Source organism: Podarcis tiliguerta, assembly GCF_965153285.1.
Source record: "Podarcis tiliguerta genome assembly, chromosome: 13".
NCBI lineage: Eukaryota > Metazoa > Chordata > Lepidosauria > Squamata > Lacertidae > Podarcis > Podarcis tiliguerta.
Genome location: NC_139546.1, coordinates 37,660,573 through 37,683,656, shown reverse-complemented (window position 1 = coordinate 37,683,656; position 23,084 = coordinate 37,660,573). Strand labels below are relative to the sequence as shown.

Here is a 23,084-nt window from a genome sequence, read left to right as displayed (position 1 = left end):
TATGGATGCCCTCGGAATGTTTGTTGCTATGTCTTTGTCCTGTCCTTCGTTTGAGGAAGCATACAGAGGTCCCTTCTTCTCTCAAAAATCTTGTGTAAGGTGGGTGAATCCAAGAGGCGATGGCTGACACAATGTTCAGCTTTGTGGCAGAACTTGAACTTGGGTCTCTCCAGTCCAGCACTCAAGCCTGGGGACAGGGATTCAAGGGCCCTCCAGCCAGGTGGACTACAACTCCCATCATCCCTGACCATTGGCAGTGCTGGCCTGGAGTGCTGGAAGTTTTAGTCCCACAGCGTATGGAAGGCTATAGGTTCCTCATCCTGGCAAGCCATCATACCCCAGTGACTCCTATGGAGCTGATGGGAGCAGGTGGGCAAAAATGTCAAGGAGCAGTTCAGATGTAGAATCATAGAATTATAGAACTGTAGAGTTGGAAGGGACCCTGAGGATCATCTAGTCCAACCCCCTGCAATGCAGGAATATGCAGCTGGTCCATACAGGGATTGAACCTGCAACCTTGAGTGTTATCAGCACCATGGTCTAACCAACTGAACTATCCAGGCTCCTCCCTGTCTGGCACCCTTTTGTGATCTTTCGTCTGACTTTGCCCAAATGCTATTCAGTTTTTTACCTCTGTGGTCATGAGGTCTGGAATCTGGTATTGTGGGAAAGCTATGGCAGAATGGCCAGTTCTATGCTGCATGGAACAACGCTTTTCTGGATTTCTAGTCCTTCACACAGGACTTGGCCTTTACGCTTCAGATATTTCCACCTCCTCATACATATGCTCATCCTGCAATCTCTTCAGCTCCTTCAGATCTTCCCGGTGACTTTCTTTAAACTCCCGGAGAGCCGCCATCTTCTCCTCAAACTCTCTGCTGGCGCAGTTGTCCTGCCGTTCAGGATCCGGCAGAAGGTATCCCACGGGGTCAGCCAGCATCGCTTCGACCTCACGGCACAGGACCTCCAAGGCCAAGGGGCCATAGGTGGAGCTGCTGGATTTGTAGCACCTGCTGAAGAGGTTGACGGCCTGCAGGAAGTAGTGCGGGAGGTTTCTCTTGGCAAGGGTGTGGCGTAGGAGCCTCAGGAGGGCTTCCAGGGAGGACAGGAGAGTCTCCCACTGTTCCTTCTGCGGGTAGATTTCACAGCACCACAGCAAAACGGTCTGCAAGAGGAAGAGAGGAGGGGAATGTTAGGTCTTTGTGGCTCTTAGAGGTTCAACAGTATGGGCAATTCTGGTGTGCTTCAGGAGATTGGGAAAAAGGAATGTGAAGGGCATCATATTGCCGACTCCTTGGCTACGTTTTCCTCCATTTTGACTAGAAGCAAATATAAGGGCCTTGATATCGGGTTCCAAGTGTGTGAAAGAGGCCCCTGAGGGGATGCTAAGCACTGGCCCGGCAATAGATAGCACTGATTGCATTTCGGTTATTTTACCTCACCAGTCAGTGCAGCATTTAATTAGGAGGTTCACCTTGAGATGGTAGGAAGTCAAGATTTTGCCGTACTCTGGCGTCCATTTTGTCACGTTGACAAACTTAAGCAGTCTCGAAGCTGCCGCCCTCTGCCCGCCATCAGCGTCAACGTCCTCAAGAATCATAGTCTCGGCATGGCTGAAAGAGAGTCTGGGCCCAGAGAGAGATTGGCTACATTAGAACACCGTGTTTATGGGAAAGCAAACAGTTCCTTAGTTGGATGAACTCTTAATAGCCCTCTTAGCTCCTATTGTTACTGCAGGAGACAGAAATAAGATGGCATTAAAAAGAAAGGCTTATATTAAAAAGAAAGGTTTGATATTTCAGTGGAAGCTCAACATATCTTGCCTTAAGATAAAAGGCCTTTTGTGGGGGAAACCCCTTTTCTGAATTCATGCCAAGCTCTGCTTTCCCACCAGAGGGTAACTATTCCTTTGCTCCTTCTTGGCTGCTAAGTTTGTTTGTACTTTTTTTTACCTCCAAAATCCTCCCTTGGCTATCAGCTCTGGTCCAACTTCCTGAACGACGGCTGCTTTCCGGAGAAACCTTTTCTTTTCATTGGCCAGGTCCCCATCCCACCAGTCTGAAAGGTGAGCGAGGTCTTCTCTCAGCCACTGGTTGGAGAGCTTGAAGGCTCCCCGGATGGCAGGGACCAGCTTCACTGGGACAGTTTCTGTCCCTTCAAGGAAAACCAACTGGATGGCAGGACTCTCCAAATTCAGGGCCTCCAGTGTGATGTTCTCTGCATAGGGCACAGACAAAGCATGATTGCCCCCAGGAATCAAGGGGAACGAACAATAAAGTTATTGCATTTTTCATTTCTTCAATGCCTTTCTTGAGGGTTTTGGGAATACCTACAGCAGTGTGCAGCCTATAAATCTTAATGGTAAACCAGTCATGGCATTACAACAGTAATAGAAACACAAGCAAACATAAATAATAGCAAGGCAGTCCTGTTACTCTCCCAAGCATCTAAAAGGCTAGGTGATCAGAAATATTTTTATTTAAGTATAAAGTCTGTCCCTTATACAGAAGGATAGGTGGCAGATCTGTGATCTGGTTACCTGCCTCCACTCCAGAAGAGGTCATATTCTGTCCACAGAGCTCTTGCAATGGAATTTTAAAATATATTCATATCTGACCGGTTAATTATTGAAGGAAGGTGTTGGCAAGGACAGAACTCACTCTGATGTTTTTAGGGATGTTTTAATTTGAGGGAATCGGCAATAAACATACGTCTCAAAAATAGACTCACGTCTCATCCAGTTGTCTATCTTGGGTACACGGGAACGGAAGAGTTTTTGCCGGAAAACAGGATCTAATGGTCAAGGGGGAAATTCAAGGAATGCTGCTAAGTTCAATTATATATTTGGAAATAAACAACCGTAGGCTAAATCCAGCCCCCCTTGCAAATGGCTTCTCCCAATGGGAAAATAATTTCTACATGCTTTTGGACTTACCATTTTGCCGGGGATGGGTGCATTCTGGGGAGGCAGGAAAGAAAAGTTCGAGAAAATAAGTTAATGGAGAATTGCGAATGGCCTGACATTCAGGCTCCCAAACCCCTACTCAATCATTGTTTCCTAAAAAGGATTGTTCTGCTTTTAATTACATGACAAGTGGAAATTCATTATAACAGGTGCAGCTTATCTCAGCGTGGTGATATGATATTAAGCCTGTTGCATAAATATAGGGTACGTGTTCAGAACAAAGGCGGCAACCTGAATTTCTTTAGGATGGCTGCCAGGTCTCCTTAGAGGAAAAGCACCTGTAAGTCCAGGTATCTGAGGAATCGGATTATGAGGTTTACAGAATAGCATGCTATAACGGGGGGGAGGGTGTGGGTGTGCGTGACTAACTAACTAACTAACTAACTAACTAACTAACTACAGGTTTGGGAGTTCAATTTGCCCCTCTCTCAAGCAACCCTCGGACCAGAGGAAATGTTAGCACACCACCTGCGCTGACATGGCTGTACCTGGGTCCAAAGCGATTTCTATATGTCGGTGAAAGTCCTCCAAGATTTGGACAGGGTCCAGGTGGTGGTGGCTGAGGCTCTCCTGGACAAAGAGAAAACAAAGCGGGTCACTGGATTTTGCATCCTCTTGAGTTGGAGAATGGAAATCCCAGATCCACCAGGAGAATGAGGGGTGGATTCAGCGGGTCTTAGCTGAGCTGGGGGCTACACTAGTGTAAAACCCACACTCCCTGGCTGTGCTCACGCCAGCATAAAGCACAACCTCAGACTACACCAGCCTAACTTAAGCTGGCATCATTTAAGACAGTGGGAATTTTACCAGCTTCCCATAGCTTGGATTGTTCTGCCCGTCTCTAGGTGGCTTCACAGTATAAAAGGCACAATACAAATAAATCTAGTTAAACAATCAAATCAGAAAACTGACTTAAAATGTGCGCTGAACATTCAGGTCTCAGAAGTTCCACCAAGTTAATGATAATGTATGATAGTAGTTCTAGTTCATATTGATATTCAGGAGGATTTTACTTAATTGTTTTGTACCACTTCAAAATGCTTATTTTTAGTTCACTTTTTTTTGTACTTATGTGTGATACTTTTCTAATGTCCTAAACTGCTTTAAAGTCTTTTTTGAAGTAGAAGTAGTATATAAACTACTTAATCATCAAAATAACCATGGTGATGATGCCACTCTGTCGAAATCTACCTTGCACTCATCTAAGAAATCCAGGTCTTCCTCGTCGTCCTCGTCCGCCAGGCGCTCCGCTTGACGGTGGCAGTGGACTTCCACGTACGTCTCCCCGAAAGCCTCGAGGTCCACAAGGACTTGGGTGCCCCAGCGAAACACGGGCAGCCCTTGCTCGCGGAAAATGTAGGTGGGCAGCTTCTTTTTATAGCTGCCAGGCTCCTTGGCGATGCCCCCACTTGCGAGCGCCAGCTTGGGGTTATACCTCGCGGGGATGAGGAAGTCGAAACCGTTGGAACTCCCCTCCACTTGAAGGTGCAGCCCTTCCCTGTGGCTGCCGACCGGGATGGGGTCGTTGGGGTAGAGCCCGGTGCTGGATTCATAGGCCCATTTTACCATCTTCTCCACCATGCTTTTTACCACGAAGAAATTCTTCCCGACCCTCCAGCCTTTGTCTCCGGACAGGAAGACTCTGTCGGCGTAGAACTGCTGCAGGATCGCCTCTCGCTGGCCGGAAGGATCCCCCTCCCCGCTCATTGCCATGGTGGATCCCTCTGAAATCCTTCTTCTCCTGCTGCTGTTGTATCGTCTGCTTCCCCTCCCCTCTCAGCTTTCACTTTCCCTTCCTGCCGAGGTCTGTTCATTCACAGAGACTTTTGCTCCTGGCTGTGTCAGAGATGGGAAGGGGGTGGGACGCAAAAAACAGCTTTTAAACTCTCCTGCAAAGTGAAAGTGAACAGAGATCTCCCCTCCTCTTCCCCTGATAAACATTTTACGCAGATATTATTAGCCGAGCCAACCCATAAACTGTGCTGGGCGCTCCCCCTCATTTTCCTTCCTGGGAGGGGAAATGTCAAGAGGGAAGAGTTAGAAGCCACAGCAAAATTTCCTGTCTGGAAGCGATTCTCTAACATAGGAACCAGGCATCATGCCAGTGGAGTTTCTACCCATTTTGCTGCCTGAGGTGACAGATTAGTTGATTTTTCCCTTCTCCCCCCTCTCTCCCTGGCCCATTCCAGACTGGCAAGGGGACAGCATGCCTGAGGGCAGCAGGCTCAGCTTAGGGGGCAGAGGGCAGGTTGTGTGGCACACAACAGCTCCATCATCATTCTGCCCCCCCCCAATCGCCCACGGAGGGCCTTCTGGTGGTTCCCTCATGGCAAGATGTGAAGTCGCAGGGAACCAGGCAGAGGGCCTTCTTGGTAGTTGCTCCTGCCCCGTGGGACGCCCTCCCAGCAGATGTCAAAGATCTGGAAGTGGGGGGCAGGGGGTGTTCCTACTGCAGGCATGGAATACTGCACCCCCTCACAAAATGGGAGGAGAAACCCACCTGTGGCTGCCTGGCAAGTGAGACACTTTTTTTGCCCCTTGCCCTCATCCCACCTGGGCTCTGGTCTTCCCTGTCAATCATGTTCAGTTACCTCCCCCCCCCCCCCCCCCCCGAGCTTGGAGATGCTCCTTCAGGTATATGGGGCCGAGGCTGTTTAGGGCTTCAGAGTTCAACACCAACACTTGAGATTGTGCTTGGAAACGTACCGGGAGCCAATGTAGATCTTTGAGGACTGGTGTAATATGAACCATCCTAGCAAATTCAGACTTTAAGTAAAACTGTTAAAACAAAGGACACATTCTATAAGAGCTGGCAATGCTTTATTGTGTACGTAGCTGATAAGGAACATGACTGGCAAGCGCTACCAATGCATGGACACAATGGGATGAGACGAAAAACAGGGGCCGTTATTTACCACAATATGCTCCATAATGGATAGGATACTAATGTTGAATAATATAGTCCTGTTATAAGAAGGGATAAATACCATATGTATTGTGGTGCCTCCCTTTCCATCTTCCTTTTTGGTTGATGTGTTCCACACATTTATATAGATCGATAAAGCATGAACCTCCCTGCCACTTCACTTCCAATTCTCTTGACTTCCAGCTTTACCTTCTCCCATAATCCCTCGGCTGCTTTTATTGACACCCAAGGAAACGTTGAAGGCAGATGGATCAGAGTTCTGTCCTATGGGCTGTCATTCTTGGTGTGTGGAGAGCCAGTGGATTGATCCCACCCTCCAATTCCTTCTTCTTTGTCCCAGTGGAACCCGACAGCGCTGACCAAAGGCCCCGAGCGGCCGCTGATGTAGCGCAGGACGGTGTTTGGGAACAAAGGCTCAGCGTCGAAGGCGACCCCCAAACCGGAGCCAGCCCCGTAGTCAAAGACACGGCCGAGGTTGGTGCGGAAGGCAATATACTCCACAAAGCTTCCGAAGCGGCCCAAGACTTGCACGATGCCTTCTCCAGGAAACAGCGGCATCACAGATTGGCTCCCCGAGGGGTTCCCTTCAATCCTGGACCACAGGCCGCCGTAGCGAACCTGGATGCTGCAGTGACAAGGGGTGGATTGTGGTTAGTGAAGGCCGCCACCTTCTGAGGGACAGTGTTTAACAGCTGCATCTCAGATAGAAACCAAAGGACAACCACTTTTCATTACCACCCAGGTTTCGCCACCATATGAGGCAATTTGTACATCATCAGTTCTCAGTCACACAGGAATTTCTGGGCCCAGTTCCGCTAGATGAGAACCTGGGGCTTGCATAGGTTTGTGTGTGGCACTTTGCAAATCCTGACAACCAGGTGAATGGGTCACCTGATGTCACTGTGATCTGATGTCAGGTGACTGACAGCTCGCTAGCCCCCCGCAAGGAGGTGGGGGAGATAACTGTCCCGCCCACTGGCTGGATGCAGTACCCCCAGCGCTTCAGGGAGCTATGAGAATCCTGATAATCATCTGATCTTCCAGGTGAGTTGAAACAGGTCTCCTGACATCGTTGTAATATCAAGCGATTGACAAGTCAGCAGCCCCCACCTCCCTGTAAAACTTGGCTGGATCAAATTCCCCATTCCTGCTGTTTGTGGCTTGGGTCCTCTGCCCAACCCAAATCTAGTGGCAAGAAATACTCCTCTTCCCATAAAGCCTTTGCCCAACAGCCCAAAGAACTGAGCCTGGGTCAGATATAAATACAGTGGTGCCTCTGGATGCGAACGGGATCCGTTCCAGAGCCCTGTTCGCATCCAGAAGCAAACACAACCCGCGTCTGCATGTGCGCGGGTTGCGATTTGCCATTTCTGCGCATGTGCGTGATGTCATTTTGACTGTCTGCGCATGCGCAAGCGGCGAAACCTGGAAGTTAACACGCTCTGTTACTGCCGGGTTGCCGCCGCGCAATCCGAAAATAATTATCCCAAACTACTTCAACCCGAGGTATGACTGTTTTTGCCAAAAGCTTCTGTCTATCCTGTGGGTTTATCCAGCATTTTTCTTCTTCTTCTGTATTTACAGATGAGGTGTTACTTGGGAGGACTGAGCCCAAGCCCATGCTATCTACTCAGAAATGTGCGCCACTGTTTTCAGTGACATTGAGGCTCCCCAGTCACGGAAGATCCCCTCTGCTAACCTTGCTGAATCTGCCACACACAGGGAGCATCCCAAAAGACATACAAACCTCAGTATATACTTGTGGTTTGCCTGTATCCGCAGAGCTGTTATGGGGCCGTCCAGCTGATTCCTGGACTGGTCAAAATGTTCCCCACTGCTGCCGCCATATTCTCCGGAGTAAGACGAGGAACCTGCCTGGGCTGGATCCACAAAGGGGGATGAGCAACAGGTTAACAAATTAAAAGGCAGGTTGATTTAATCCATTATCGACCCTTTTCTCTAAACTCAAAAGTCCCAGAAGCTACAACCTTTCACTTCATCCCCTGGATCATTTTGCTTGCTGTTTTCTGAATCTTTCCCAACCTAGCAGCACAGGCTGTTGCTTATTTAAAGCTGTGTGCATGCTATCCCTTGGAAGCCCATTCTTTCCCTCAAAGAATTCTGGGTCCTGTAGTTTGTTAAGAAGAAGAAGAAGAAGAAGAAGAAGAAGAAGAAGAAGAAGAAGAAGAAGAAGAAGAGGAGGAGTTTGGATTTGCTATCCCACTTTATCATTACCCAAAGGAGTCTCAAAGCGGCTAACATTCTCCTTTTCCTTCCTCCCCCACAACAAACACTCTGTGAGGTGAGTGGGGCTGAGAGACTTCAAAGAAGTTTGACTGGCCCAAGGCTGCATGTGGAGGAGCGGAGACGCGAACCCGGTTCACCAGATTACGAGACTACCGCTCTTAACCACTATACCACACTGGCTCTCAGGGTTGCTTGGAATTGCATTGCTGTGAGGGATAAACTACAGGGCCCAGAATTCTTTGAGGGAAAGAATTGGCTTCAAATGAGATTTTAAGGCATATACACAGCCTTAGTCCAGTCTTGCGGCCAACACACCACACACACACACACTGCTCCTCCTTGCAAATTATCACAACATTTCTTTTAATTCTCCAGATGCAAAATGCAGTAACAGCTAGCCCCCTTTGTGACCTTACCTGGACTACCAGACACAACATCACGGAGGAGGAGGCTCAGGAGAATGAACACTGGCATCTTGGAAGCTGAAAAGGGGAAGGTCAGGAGGGTTAAAAGAGACAAGGTTACAGCTCACATGGGCTTATCATTTTCTTAACCAGATAGCAAAATGATTGGGCTGTCACCTCTTCTCATGGCAATAGTAGCCTGTGAGAATCTGTGGCAGGGAATATAGAATTTATGCAAGTCAAATCCAGATTTTTTATTTTAGGGGAGGGGGTGAGGCGGAAGCCATTGAAAGAGGGGATCATTCACTCCAAGAATAGTATTGAAAATAGCAAATACAATCCTCCAGGGTGGTTTTTTTTTTTTTTTTTAATGCTCTCAAGCCACACTATTCTTTTAGAATCAAATTCTGTTTTCGGATGACTAAGCTCTGAATACAGCCTTGGGTGTATCTAACTTCTATTTTACATGCAAATGTCAGAAAAGTTTTCAAAGAAAAAAAATCACCTGAAGCTAAAGAATAAAACGCCATGTTAACGACAATGTATTAAAACACACTTAAAAAAACAACAACAACACCCTAGGTTCTTTAGGCTGCAATCCTTACCTGGGAGCAAGTCCCACTGATGTTAATGGGGCTTACTTTTGAGTAGAGCTGTATTGGCTTTCGCTGTTACTGTTGTTTTTTAAACACTCTTGCTTCCTCCCCTTTGCTTCCATAGCCATTAAAAAAGAGATATTTATTTATCCCATATTTTTTCCACTTGAAAAATATTGAGAGATGCTGCATTATGTATAGCTTCAGCCTTACAATTTGTCGCTTTGGTGAGCCTACTTACAGCAATACTTGTTTCTCCAGCAAAACTCCCGCAAATTACCTTGTTCAGGTAAGCGTAAGTGGGGTGGACCCCTCCTTGTGCCTTTGCTACATTAATGCCAAGAAGGCATTACAAGTTCTTGAAACCTGCCACTCCTGCAGAAAATACAACCTTGCGTGGCGAGTTCCCGCCCCCCACCAGAATAAAGACACGAGACACCATGATATAAGGTTAAATGGGCGAATTAGGCCACAACTTTATTGAATTCAGGAATGAGAGGCATTGGCTTAGGCATTGGTCCTACCGACTATCCGGCTCCAGCCCATTTGCTGGAGACACGGTGAAGGGTTAACACCTTTGTGGGGGAGTCACCCGCCGAGGCACGTCAGCTAGGAGCTCCCCCGGTCACCGCTCTGGGGCGTGCCTTCGGCCCACACCTCCATAGGCTTCGGACAGGGCCACGCCCCCCGGAATCCTTTAACGGACCACCCTTCGTTTTCTGGGGGGAGGTGATGGCGTTCCTCCCCCCACACACACATCCTCTGAACCCCTTCTTACCAATGCCTACCGCCAATGCCGAGAAGTTGTGACGAGTTGCTACGAGGTAGGCGAAAAACCAAAAGGCTGGAAATTGCCAATTGGGAAAAATTCCTACCATGCCCCTTGCGGCGACAGACCGAGGTCCATAGCAAAGTCAGAGACCTACCTACCACCTACCTAAAGGGAGGGAGGGCGGGCAAACGTGGGGTCCCAGCCGGCGAAAGGAGGGCGAGCCTCCTCGCGCCGGCGCTAAATAGGGGCAAGCCCCGCCCCCTTAGCCAGCTGATTGGCTGGCTGGGGAGGGAAGCCCCCGGGATTCCCGGGGATTCCCATTCCTATTCTCGCGGGGGCAAACCAGCCCCCGCTCACGTGGGGGGGCGTGACGCCCGCAACCCCACCTCCTGGGCAAGCCGGAAGTGGCTTTGCGTGGCGAGTTCCCGCCCCCCACCAGAATAAAGACACGAGACACCATGATATAAGGTTAAATGGGCGAATTAGGCCACAACTTTATTGAATTCAGGAATGAGAGGCATTGGCTTAGGCATTGGTCCTACCGACTATCCGGCTCCAGCCCATTTGCTGGAGACACGGTGAAGGGTTAACACCTTTGTGGGGGAGTCACCCGCCGAGGCACGTCAGCTAGGAGCTCCCCCGGTCACCGCTCTGGGGCGTGCCTTCGGCCCACACCTCCATAGGCTTCGGACAGGGCCACGCCCCCCGGAATCCTTTAACGGACCACCCTTCGTTTTCTGGGGGGAGGTGATGGCGTTCCTCCCCCCACACACACATCCTCTGAACCCCTTCTTACCAATGCCTACCGCCACACGAGCGCACGCTCGCCGCCAATCCTCTCATGCCTGAAACCAATCCACTATACCCTTTGCAACCTCCCTCAGCCAAACATCATTCCCAGCATCTGACAGATGCACGCCATCCAACCGGTAGAGGGCCTCGTTGCTGTAACGTATGCCCGGGTGTTCCACCACCTTTCCACCCAGGGCTGCCACTCTACGCACCACCGCCCGATCCAAGGCTCTCCTGGCCCTATTCATGGCTATCGGGCACCTGCTGTCTCTCCACACCCGCCTTTCCATCAACGAGGCCCAAATGATTGTGATATTTGGGTAGGAGGCCTTGAGCTCCTCAAAATCCCTAATTATATGCCACTGCAAGTCCACTGCCTTCCTGTAGGCCAGGTCATTCTCCCCCAATTGAATGAGCAAGGCGTCTGGGGGGCCCTCCCTTGCTGCTTTGGCCTTGAAAGCGGGCAACATCTCGGCCCAGCGCATCCCCCTCCGGGAAACCCAGGATATAGCAATTCCGGACGGTAAACCCAGGCATGGTCCGAGACCAGAATTGATGGCGCGGACCTTGGCCCAATGCACAATACTGTGCCCGATTATCCAAACGCGTACCCCCATGTTTCCTGTAAGAAATTGAAAGAACAGGCTTTGGTCAGTCAAACCATGTGATCCATCACTCAGTATTTCTAACATAACGTTTGTAAGCATCAGACTTCCAGCGGCCTAGGTCCTTAATCCTCTCCGCAGAGAGGCCCAAATGCATCGCTGTGGTGGCCGCCCCTATCCTAAAGGAGTGTGCTGCAAACTCTGCGGGCGGAAGGCCACAAGCAGACAGTGCTAATCGCATGACCCGAGTGAACTGGTGGCGCGTCAGGGGTAAGCCGTCTGCATGAATCAAGAATGGTCCTGTTGAATTGGCCCTCAAGTATAAGAAGCGCCTGGTGTCCTTAACCGGACATGGGCCTGATTGCCTGGTTGCCAGTAGTCGCACTAGAGCCCCCCTCCCATACTGATCAGTTTTAGAGCTACGAATCCGCAAAACCAGGTCGTCTTGCGAGAGTGTAACGTCACTTAAAAGCAACCCCCGGGAGGAAGCGCGCTGTCCTACTTCGTATACCACCTCCCCCACGCGCAAGGCACCGAAAAAGGCGATGGAATATGCCGCCGAAAATAAGCGCGCCTCATACTTTGACCAGCAGACTGTTCTCAATTTTTTATGAATACGGTAAAGGATGTCAAATGATATCGGCCTTCTTGTATCGCAGGTTGGGGGCTGTAGCCTACGCCAACCCTCTAAGGTTCTCCGCACTACAAAATCGGCACATGGGTCAGATGAAAATAGCACCTTGCAAAAGAACGATATAGCTGCAGCCTGTATGTTTAAGGTTTTCGGGGCGCGCCCTAGGCGTCTTAAGTATACTAGGTAGGACAAAACCTCTGATGTAATGGGACGAGTACTACTCCTGGCGGCATAGGTTTTGCTGCGGAATTTTAAGAAGTCCGCCCAGGCCTTATTATAAGATCTTAGCGTAGAGGGTGCCAATGAGGCCAATACTCCCTGAATCACTTCTGGTTCCCAGGACTCGGGTCGCCAAGACTCCACAGATGTTCCGGGAACGCCAGAGGAAGCGGCTGCGCGTCCGGTGCTAACGAGCGGAAGCGGTCCATCTGAAAGCGAGATAACGCGTCCGCGATGTCATTGTTTACACCAGGCACAAATTTGGCGGAGAAGTGAATATTAAGCTCCAGACACCGAAGAACAAAAGAACGCAGAAGAACTCCTACCCTTGGGGACCGTGCTGCCTGCCTGGAAAGGACTGCCACTACTGCCTGGTTGTCAGTGTGAAAACATACCCTATGATTGCTGAGGACTTCGGACCACAGGTGGACTGCCACTACGATTGGGAAGAATTCTAAGAAGGTTAAATCTCTTGTAATGGGGCCACCTTGCCAGGCTGCAGGCCAGCGCTGGGCACACCATTGCCCTCTAAAATAGACGCCAAACCCAAGGGACCCAGAGGCGTCCGAATGCACCTGGAAGTCAACCTGCAGCGATAAGTTGTCCTGCCACAAGGAAATACCGTTATAATTTTCTAAAAACTTTAACCAGACTTCCAAGTCGGACTTCACCTCCCTGGACAAGCGAACCCTGTGGTGAGGAGAACGCAAACCCACTGAAAGCCTTGCAAGGCGACCGCAGAATGGCCGGCCCGGGGAAACCACGCGACAAGCGAAATTCAAATGGCCCAGCAGAGACTGGATCTGCCTAAGGGTGACTTTTCTTAAGGGAAGCAGCTGGCGGATGGTGTTTCCAAGTGCTACCAATTTCTCCCTGGGAAGTTTAGAAGTCTGAGCGACAGTGTCCAATTCAATTCCCAAATAAACCATGGTGGTAGCAGGGCCCTCTGTTTTGTCGGCGGCTAGAGGAACTCCCAGCTCCCCCGCTAATGATGTGAAGGCTTTAAGGAGCTCTGAGCACTTGGGCCTACTATCAGCCACGAGGATGAAGTCGTCCAAATAGTGCGACACCCCCTCGGAGCCAGTTCTAAAGCGTAGCGCCCAGTCCAGGAAGCTGCTGAATGTCTCAAAGGCTGCACAGGCCACTGAACAACCCATGGGCATTGCTTTGTCGACAAAATAAGCTCCCTCAAATTTAAAGCCAAGCCACCGATAGTCTAGGGGATGAACTGGTAGGAGCCTAAAGGCCGATTCGATGTCGCATTTTGCTAGCAGCGCACCCCTACCAAATTTGCGTATAAGCTTGACCGCTTGGTCAAAGGTGGCATATCTCACCGTGCATAGTTCATGCGGTATCGCATCATTAACGGACCCTCCCCTTGGGTAGGAAAGGTTGTGAATCATGCGATACTCACCAGGCGCTTTTTTAGGGACTATGCCCAGCGGAGATATGTGTAAACCTGCTATTGGAGGAACTGAAAAGGGGCCTGCTACCCTTCCTGCCTTTATTTCTTTGTTGATCTTTTTCCGGGCAACCTCTGGCATGTCTCTCACTGATTTTTGATTAGGTGGGTCCCCGGAGTTGGGTGGAAAAGCTACAGGGATCCTGAAGCCGGCGCTGAAACCCTCCCACAAATACGCAGCAGCAGTTCTGTTGGGATAAAGGGCTAAGAGATTTTTTAGGGGGATCAACTTAATGGGGGAACAGGCCAGGCTTAGATTGCAGTTACTGCCTGTTCCCTTGAGGTCCAAATGGGGCTCCATGAGCCCCTCTGGATCCCTGGTTGAACGCACCCCTGCCGCCTCGAAAGGGCTGCCTCCCTTTCAAGCAAGCCGTGGCCGGGTGGTTGCCAAGGCACTTTTCACACTCATGACTGTACTTACACACCGGCCGCGCACAAACCCCTCTGTTATACTCCCAACATAGACGCCGCTGCTTCGGGACGGTCCTCCAGGATTTTACCGATTCGTGGAGCTTCTTATCTACGAAAGGGCCCACGTGCTCTGACCAGTAGTTCTGGTCCTTCAGGTCCCAGCGCGTGGAAGACAGCTGCGACGCATTTCTGCGGAAATCTTCGTCGTAGTTTAAAGCGGCGATATCGCCCGCTAGATCCCGCGCCCTCCTGACGTGAGCCATGTAGGCAATCAGGTGCATCGCCCGTTTAGGATAAGCGGCACTGACGACACCCATGTACACTTGAAACCCATCCAGCCAGTTATCGAAGGTGCGCTCGGCTCTAGGTACCCTGTACCTGCGTTTTCCGTACTTGCGCTTCTTCTCCCCTCTACCTGTAAGCTTAGCTGGAGGCAACAGTCTAAATATGTCAACAAATTCCCCGTTGAGGATCTTATTCCTCTTTCTCTGTGATAAATGGCTACCCACAATGAAATCAGTGGACAGGTTAGTGGAAGTTTTTACATCCGGGACCAAAGCTCCATCCTTCCATTCAAGGGTCCCATTGAATGATTTACGGTATGAATTGGCCCTTCTTTCATGGGCCCACAAAGGGAGGCCCACAGAATCCTCCCCGTGGCCCCAGTATTCCTCCACAGGGACCTCACTATCGGAATCAGATGATGAGGAGGTACCTGAGTCGTCTTCAGATTCCGACCGCCTACTCTTCTTGCTCTTCTTGGAGGCGTGCTTCCTCTTCTCCTTCCTCTTCCCTGAGTGGCCCTCCGGCGCCACCTGCAACGGCAGGCTGAGTGACTGAGCCACCTGCAGTCCCTGTGCCTCATCTGAAGAGGAATCGGATGCCCCCTCGGCCGGTGCCACCTGCTGTGGGGGGTTCTGGAAAAAACTAGGCACACCTGGATCCACTGTTGTAGCCACTTGCGCAGCGGCCTTGCCCTTCCTGCCACCCTTCTGCCCCCCTTTTGACTTGCCTGAGGTGCCGGCCCGTGCCCGGGGAGCCTTTTTGGGCTGGGCCGCTGTGCCATTGGCCGCACTCAGTACTGCCGCGGTGGCCGCGGACGTACTGGGGAGAACTACCTCGATCAGTTGAGTGTCCGGAATGAAGTCTTGGGTCAGCACCATTGGTGCCGATGGTGGTGCTACCGCTGCGACTGGTGCCATTACGACTGGCGCCACTGCCATTGGAGCCGCTGGTGCCGACACCGCTTGAACCGCTGGGGTTGATGTCATTGGCGCAGGTGAAGCTGCCGCCCCTGGTACCACTGTTGACTGGGCGGCGGACCTCTGCCTGTAGAATTGTTGAAAGGACGCAAAAAACTCTGCCAGAGCCTGTGGGTTACTAGGTATCACAAAGGGCTGAGACTCCTCCTGATTGCCCTGTGCCCCCACCCCTGCGGCAGTTGCCTGATTCTCCTGTGCTGACATAACTACAATCAAAACCGTAGACTAACTTTGTCCAAAAAGTACGGCAGCCGTACAGTCTAGGCTACACCGGTAAGATTTAAAAGCCTGAATTGGCCCTCAGGTGATTGTAACTATGCGAATCAATTGTCAAAAAACCCCCTATGCTGTAAAATAGCCTTCACAATTGGCAACAGTGAGCTGTCTAAATTTGGATATTTATTTATTCACTTACCGAAGGCTCAATATTGCCTGTAATGCCACTTGATAGCGAAAGGAGGCACCTAAATAGCAAGCCTGATTAGCACTGCCAAGGACCCAGGAGTCGTAAGCACCGTAGTAAATTAAACAAAACAATTAATTGACAGATTGACTATCACCTTAGGACTAAACTAACGTATGCCAAGCCAATATAAATTCACTTACCGCCTGAATTAACTTGCCAGATAAGATGCCACCAGAAAAGGACAGATATATACTGTAGTAAATTAACTAAAACGATTAATTGCCAGATTAACTATAACTAACTAGCGTATGCCAACCAACCGCCTGAATTAACTTGTCAGATTAAATGCAGACAGAAACAACAACAGATATATACATATACCACAGTGCTTGGGTTAACTTGCCAGATTAGATACAGGCAGAAAACCAAAGATATATATGTAAATATATCGAAGCTATCGTACTATTAAACTTTCCTGAATGGCTAGATAAAAGGCTATTGAATTAATTAACTTCAAGTAATGAATTGCCTTGACAAGGCAAACACCTCAAAAACAAGCAGATGAATTAAGTATTTATTTGTTTATTCTATTTTTAAAGCAACCCAGATGAATTAAGTGTATTTATTTGTTAAGCTTTATGAGCTGTTGTATATTCTGAATAGACCTGATTTGATTGTGGATTAACAAAGGAACACACGTTAAGTCCAGTAAACCTGTGAACTATTGTTTGCTTCAAGGCAATGAGTTGAGTTATATAACACTGCCACCCAGATGTAAGCTATTTGGCAGGGAGAAGGGCACTCTGCAGATCCTTTATAACCCTTGCCTAAGAGGCAGCCGGCTGTTGTGACCCGAAGTACAGCAATGCAGGAGAGGGGCTGGTGAACAACTCCCGCGTGAACCGCCTATAGCAAGATGACGGCCGCCAGATAGGCCACGTGTTACTTAATATGGCGTCCGCTGCTTCCGCCCCCTGCGCTATAGCTCTCTGGCAAGGAAAATGGGGATACGGAAGGAAGTAGCGATGCTTAATGGGGGTGTGCACAATCTAGGGGGGGGGGGCTGCAAGGCTGGTCAAAGGTATTGTAACAAAGGTATTGTTACTTTAACAATAACTCTCACGAGGCGTGCCTCACCTAAAATGGCCGCCGCCGCTAAACCACGTGGGCAATTAAAATGGCGGCCGTAAGGCTACCCTGTCGCCTAGCAACGAAAGGAAGTCTCCCCAAGATAGCCCTAGAATACTGGCCAATTCGGCAATCACGAGCCTAGGCAATCACAAATAACAATTCTTCACGCCCAGGGGAGTAACCGAGACCTATATCACGGACGAAACTCAAGGCAACGAACGGCAGCCCAAGCCTCCAACGGCAGCACAAAATCCCCCCAGACAACGGATCCAAATCCAGACGTTGCTCCGAACTGTTCAGTCCCCACACCAACCCAAGCAGAAGGCACGCGCTTCGCTACTTCCAAGAACTGTAGCTCAGACCCCAACCGATAATTAGTAAAGCGTACAACCTTTCTTGTGCGCCGCCAGGTCAGAGTCCCCCACCGCCAGTCAGCTGATCGTCCCCGCGCGCTCCGCTGCGCCGCAAGCCCTGTCCGGGATGGGTGAGCCGCACTTAAAGGGGCTAGGCTGAGATCGCCGATCGAAAGCGGCTGAAATCGACCACGGCTTCCTGCGGCTCCTTAGCTGCCTCAGAAGGGAAGGGGTAGCCGCTGCTGCGTTTTGCGTGGACGGCCAAGGGAAGCAATCCCGGGAAGCGGCTGCGGCTCTGCTGGAGGAACGAAGCCGCGATCTCGAGGCAAGAGACCTGAAGAAATAAAAGGGGTAACGGAAAAAGGGATCCAAATACAGACCTTCGATGCAAGACGTCTCCGATGCAAAACGTGGGGTCCCAGCCGGCGAAAGGAGGCAGCACCCAAGAGATGACTGCTGACATCCTGACGAAACCCCTACCAAGAGAGAGTTTCCAGAATCTACGTGTCAAGCTGGGACTCTGGGTGGTTGAATAAAGTTTATGTTTTGTATATGTTGTATTGCCTGAGAAGGGGTATGTGGGATGTAAACACAGGAGCAGTCAATGACAACATTCCTAGAGTGTACATGTTTTCTCTTTGAGAAAAGTGGTTCCTATTGGTTTGGCACCAGATTATCTTACTCTGGGAGTTTCGTTTTACCTGCTTGTAGGCACCTGGGCTACCAAACAGTTCCTCTATTGTGATCTAATATTTCCTCCTACCTGTTCGTTGTTCAGAGAGCTAAGCTGGATTCCAGAAATCAGAGCAGAAATGTAATCAAGGGCTTCAACATTCTTTTTAAAAACTCCTGCAACAAATAAAGATATGGACATCTCCTTGCTGCCTAGGGTTAAAAACAAAATCTATTGCCGTGACATATTAGAAAATAGTCTTAAGATTTCCATGCATGCAACTTAAATAGCAATACTGTAAAGGCAACATAAATAATGGCACTCATCTCTGAACTTTGGAAACAGAAGGAATAATTTGCAATGAAATTTGCCGAATCTAAGGTTACCAACTTATCAAGAAAAACAAAGTGGTCTGGCCTGTTCGTGTGCTTTTAACAGCAGTTTGAGGCAGCACAAAACCAGCCGCTGGAAGCTTTTCAAGGCATGCAGAAATGCACTTAAGCCCTTCTTAACTACTGAACAGGTCCTTTTCCAGAGAGCCAGAGGGCGAGGATTTGAAAACTGGCACCAACATCTGGCATCTCTGCTCCAAATCTATAAAGACAAAACAAGCACAGTCTTCATCCGTGAAATGTCTCTGGGTCTGGTTCAGAGGCATAGGAAGGTCAGGTGGTACCTGGTGCAGAAAATTTCTTGTCGCCCCCGCCCCACATTGATTTATTATTATTATTTTGCCTGCAAAAATGGTGTTACGTTATTTCATATTTTTTTTACAAAGGAATGGATTCTGCGCCTCTGGTAACAAGTAGGCGACTATGGAGACATACTTAAATCTACAGGATGCATTGTGTTTGTGCCTTTCTACTACTTTAGCAACTCCTCCGCAAATATGGCAATATTTGGTCCTTTAAAAAATTTAATTATTATTATTCAGTTTTTAACAATATATAACAATGCATAACACTTATACATTCTTATCTAGATAATACAGAAACAATTAAGAAACATTTCCGATTGAGATACAGTGGTACCTCGGGTTACATACACTTCAGGTTACATACGCTTCAGGTTACAGACTCCGCTAACCCAGAAATAGTGCTTCAGGTTAAGAACTTTGGTTCAGGTTGAGAACAGAAATTGTGTTCCAGTGGCACGGCGGCAGCAGGAGGCCCCATTAGCTAAAGTGGTGCTTCAGGTTGAGAACAGTTTCAGGTTAAGAACAGACTTCCAGAACAAATGAAGTACTTAACCCGAGGTACCACTGTATTATAATACCATAGAAATTTAAGTATCAACAAGAAAAGAAAACCTAAAAGGGGGGCGGGGAGAAAATAGTGGGGGAATAGGGGAAGGGGATGTGTTTTTTGAAAGCCATACAGCATTTCATAGATACATCAATTAACAATATTTGAGTGGCAGTTTTCCAGTTATAAAAACTTAGCGACTCCAATGAGTGTGGATCAGGGATGATTATTAATAGATTAAAGGTCTCCCTGATCTGCCCATCAGGGAGAGGTCATGCTGCACTCAGGTTTGCAGTGTGAGAAGCTGCCGCAGGACCTTTGCCTCTCTTCAGGCAGGTGGAATTTGCAGTCTAGTAACCATCCCTCCCTAGAAGACAGTATATACAGCATTAAACCCAATACAGATCTCAGTGACACTTTTCTGCAGAGGCACAGAAATGCCACAAGGTGGCAGCAGACACTGCAGAGCTGCCATATAACCCGGGTGGCAGAGCCTGTATCTATATTAGTTATATTAGCTACTTCATAGACATAATATGTGAATAGCAGCCTTTTAAGGACTTGAAACTACCTTATGGTGACTTTACCACCACCACAACCCCCAAGCTTATTTACATCACCTGGGTTGATTTACAGATAAGCCATCTTCTGCTGTAGAAATGATCACAATTCCCTCCAGACTGGAATGTTAACAGGTAATATTTGGCAATATTTTTATCCTGTCATTCCTTTAAGAAACTCAAGGCCCTTTTATCCTCACAAGGAGCCTGCGAGGTGGGACAGCCTGAGGCTGTGGAAACACACCATAAAGTTAAGGCACAAAGAATCCTGGGAACTGTAGTTTACGAAAGGCGCTGGGAACTGTTGCTAACTACATTTCCCAGAATTCTTTGGGAAGAGGTGGAGGAAATGTGCCTTAAATTAGCTTTAAATATATGAGTCCGCTATGCCCCACCAACAGAGGAGGTGGACCACCAGAGGATGCTTTGTCCAGAGACTCCTCAAATCTAGAACTGGTCAGGGAACAAGAATCTGAACTCGGGTCCGACATGTGGTGTAATCTGGGCTGCACCACACGGGTTGTCAACATGAGCTGCTTTGCCCCAGGAGAATCATTCCCAGTGGTTGTGAAGGAAATAATTTCACCGGTTGAATTTCTGCCTCTTATGCACCAATACTGGTGTTATGTACTGAAGTTCTCGCCCTGGGGCAGCAGGGGGATACTGTAGATAGTAATGCAAATGAAGGATCGAAAGTGACGTTCAGTGATTGGATAGTTTGTATGCAAATGAAGGAACGAAAGTGACGTTCAGTGATTGGATAGTTTTAGAAAATGGCAACAGTTACATTGTTCTGGAGCTCTATATAAGCAGGCTGACTGAGCTCCTCAGATCAGTTCTGTTCCAGCTTACAAATAAAGAGCTGCTTTGGAAGAATCGCTGTGTCGTCTGATATGTTCATCCACAACCTAACAACTGGCATCTTGCCAGAAGGAAATGTGACTTGGTCTGTAGCAGTTGTCTGTAAGGGAAAAAAATGCCAACCTCGTGAACACTATTTATGCGCATTTCCTCATTTTAAACCACACAGAGAAGCATGTTTTGTGACGTCGCTGGAGGACAGGCAGAGGGGAATCACAGAGTGTTTTGGCTTTGAACGGAGGTCCCCTGTGAAATCATAGAGTCTGCGCCATAGAGAGGGAGTTATGAAACAAAATCTGGTCAGTAGGTCGGATCCTGATCTCTCCCATCCCCTGCAGGGGGTTTTGACCAGTGTTGTGGTATAGAGATTCCCAAACCTAGCTTCATCCAGGCGGTCTGTGGCATGTTTGCAAAAATGCAATTAAAAATAATCCAGCACGTTAGAATTGCTACAGTAAGCAGGGGAAAAAAATAAGTGGTCTGCCGTGACCCTCAGCAATTTTTAAATCTGTGTGGGACAAAAGTTTGGGAACCAGTGAAAGAAAAGGAGCATGACTGTAGCAGTTAAGGCTGCCAACTGACCTATGGCTTTGACTTTAGATTTGCTTTTCAACACAGGAAAAAGCAGATCAAGCTTTTTTTGTGGTGCAGAACAGTCACCTGCTAACCTGCAGGTGAATATGATTCGGCACAGGAGTAGGGTGCAGTAAAAAAGTTGGCAACCTGGTGCTAATGCTCTTATGGGAAAAAGCCATCAAGTAGTAGCAGTCTGTGTTTTTTTAAATTAGGAGACCATCTCTTCTGTGTCTTCTCCCTTTGCTTCTTTACCTGTGAAGCAGAACTGCGCTTTTAAAAGTGTGGGGGTTTTTTGTGTGAAAGTGGAGTTGCTGAAAAGTATCGTTGCCACCACTTTTTCTGCAGGGACTCCCATGCCTCCAGCCTTTGTGCCGCAGGCAAAACACCAAACAAAATGTGCATATTTTCTTCCTGGCATGGAGACACAGAGCTAAGAAACTCTTAACTAGCTGAATATTTCCCTTTTTCAGGCAGCTCCCTGAGGGTGCAAGCGCCCTGCCAGGAAATAAAAGGGACAATCTTTGTAGCTTTCTGAACTTCCAAGAAATGAAATCAGAGCAACGAAACACTTGTTATTAGTTTTTTCCTTTAGGCGCTGCTTGTCGTATTATCAAGCAGATTCTCACAACAGCGCTGTAAAGTAGGTCTTTGTTGCTAAGTAAAGGTAAAAAGGGATGCGGGTGGCGCTGTGATCTAAAACCACCGAGCCTCTTGGGCTTGCCGATCGGAAGGTCGGCGATTCGAATTCCTGTGACGGAGTGAGCTCCTGTTGTTCTGTCGCAGCTTCTGCCAACCTAGCAGTTCAAAAGCATGCCAGTGCAAGTAGATAAATAGGTACCACTGCGGCAGGAAGGTAAACAGTGTTTCCATGCGCTCTGGCTTCCGTCATGGTGTTCTGTTGTGCCAGAAGCGGTTTAGTCATGCTGGCCACATGACCCAGAAAGCTGTCTGTGGACCAACGCCAGCTCCCTCGGCCTGAAAAGCGAGATGAGCGCCGCAACCCCAGAGTTGCCTTTGACTGGACTTAACCATCCAGTGGTCCTTTACCTTTTTACCTTTACCTTGTTGCTACTGGCAGGGGCGGGGTGAAGTTGAGAGACACACACAGGCCAAACCAAGCTTAGCACTATCTGTAAGGGAGGGAAGCTTCACCTGTTGAATTTCTGCCTGCAGCGCAACAGTTAAGGCCACAGGAGCATTTCAGGATTAAAAGCCCACCTCCCCACCCGGCTTCCGCTCCGGAACTGGACTGCCTGACTCACCCGCCTCTTCAAAGGAGCCTCGCTCCCTTTTCTTTCTTTTTGGCTCCAGTTCCTCTGGAATGTCTGAAATTAATTATTTTGACTAGCAAGTGGCACCGCCGGGGACTGGCTTGAGTGAGAGGGGACCACCAGCACTCCTGAGACAGCCAGGGAGGGGAAAGTGGACCAGACCCCCCTACCCAAAAAGGGGCGATAGGCTAGGCAGGGAGGGCTAGGACACGTGGACTCCCAGCCCGATCTCCCGGGTTCCCTCTGTGTGTGTGTGAGAGAGAGGGAGAGTCATTTGTTCTCTCCAACTCCCTGCCGACTCTCCTCCTTTCAATCTGTGATTCATTCTGTTGTTCCGGCTGGCTAGCTCCGATCTCCCAGCGCGCGCACACACGGCCCCACACATTCCTTCCCCATGAGTTTATCCCGTCTGAGCTTTCTCCTCCTCTTCTGCAATTTCCATCTCTTTAATCTTCTCGCGGTTGCCTCTCCCGATTTTTAAATGCAATTTAAAAGTATGGTCCTTTTTAAAAAAACCTAGCAAAAAAGAAAGAAGAAGAAGAAGAGGATTTCCCATATTTGATGCACGTGTTCCTTCTCCTTCCTTGGAGGTTTTGAAAGCAGAGGCTGGCTGGCCATATGCCACGGATGCTTTAGTTGAGATTCCTGCATTGCAGCGGGTTGGACTAGATGACCCTCGGGTCCCTTCCAACTCTACAGTTCTATGGTTCTTTG

At 48.9% G+C, this 23,084-nt stretch overlaps 2 protein-coding genes and 1 long non-coding RNA gene across 3 annotated transcripts; all 3 read right to left on the bottom strand.

The window, feature by feature from the left end:
- Positions 1-563: 563 nt before the first annotated feature.
- Positions 564-4,868, bottom strand: LOC310662704 (uncharacterized protein). Its single transcript, XM_083409719.1, has 7 exons — positions 4,157-4,868; positions 3,454-3,535; positions 2,936-2,959; positions 2,731-2,793; positions 1,953-2,217; positions 1,475-1,625; positions 564-1,165 (listed from the first exon to the last, which is right to left on the bottom strand). Exons 1-7 carry the CDS (start codon positions 4,676-4,678, stop codon positions 752-754), a joined length of 1,521 nt encoding a protein of 506 aa, XP_083265845.1. The 5' UTR covers positions 4,679-4,868; the 3' UTR covers positions 564-751.
- A 901-nt stretch (positions 4,869-5,769) lies between these two features.
- Positions 5,770-22,421, bottom strand: LOC310662740 (zymogen granule membrane protein 16-like). Its single transcript, XM_083409808.1, has 4 exons — positions 22,362-22,421; positions 8,555-8,620; positions 7,639-7,771; positions 5,770-6,516 (listed from the first exon to the last, which is right to left on the bottom strand). The coding sequence occupies exons 2-4, from the start codon at positions 8,610-8,612 to the stop codon at positions 6,156-6,158; spliced, it is 552 nt and encodes a 183-aa protein (XP_083265934.1). The 5' UTR covers positions 8,613-8,620; positions 22,362-22,421; the 3' UTR covers positions 5,770-6,155.
- Positions 9,585-12,534, bottom strand: LOC310662464. The gene is made up of 2 exons (XR_014504293.1): positions 12,257-12,534; positions 9,585-11,324 (listed from the first exon to the last, which is right to left on the bottom strand). It is a non-coding gene; the product is annotated as an uncharacterized lncRNA (long non-coding RNA).
- Positions 22,422-23,084: the final 663 nt, after the last annotated feature.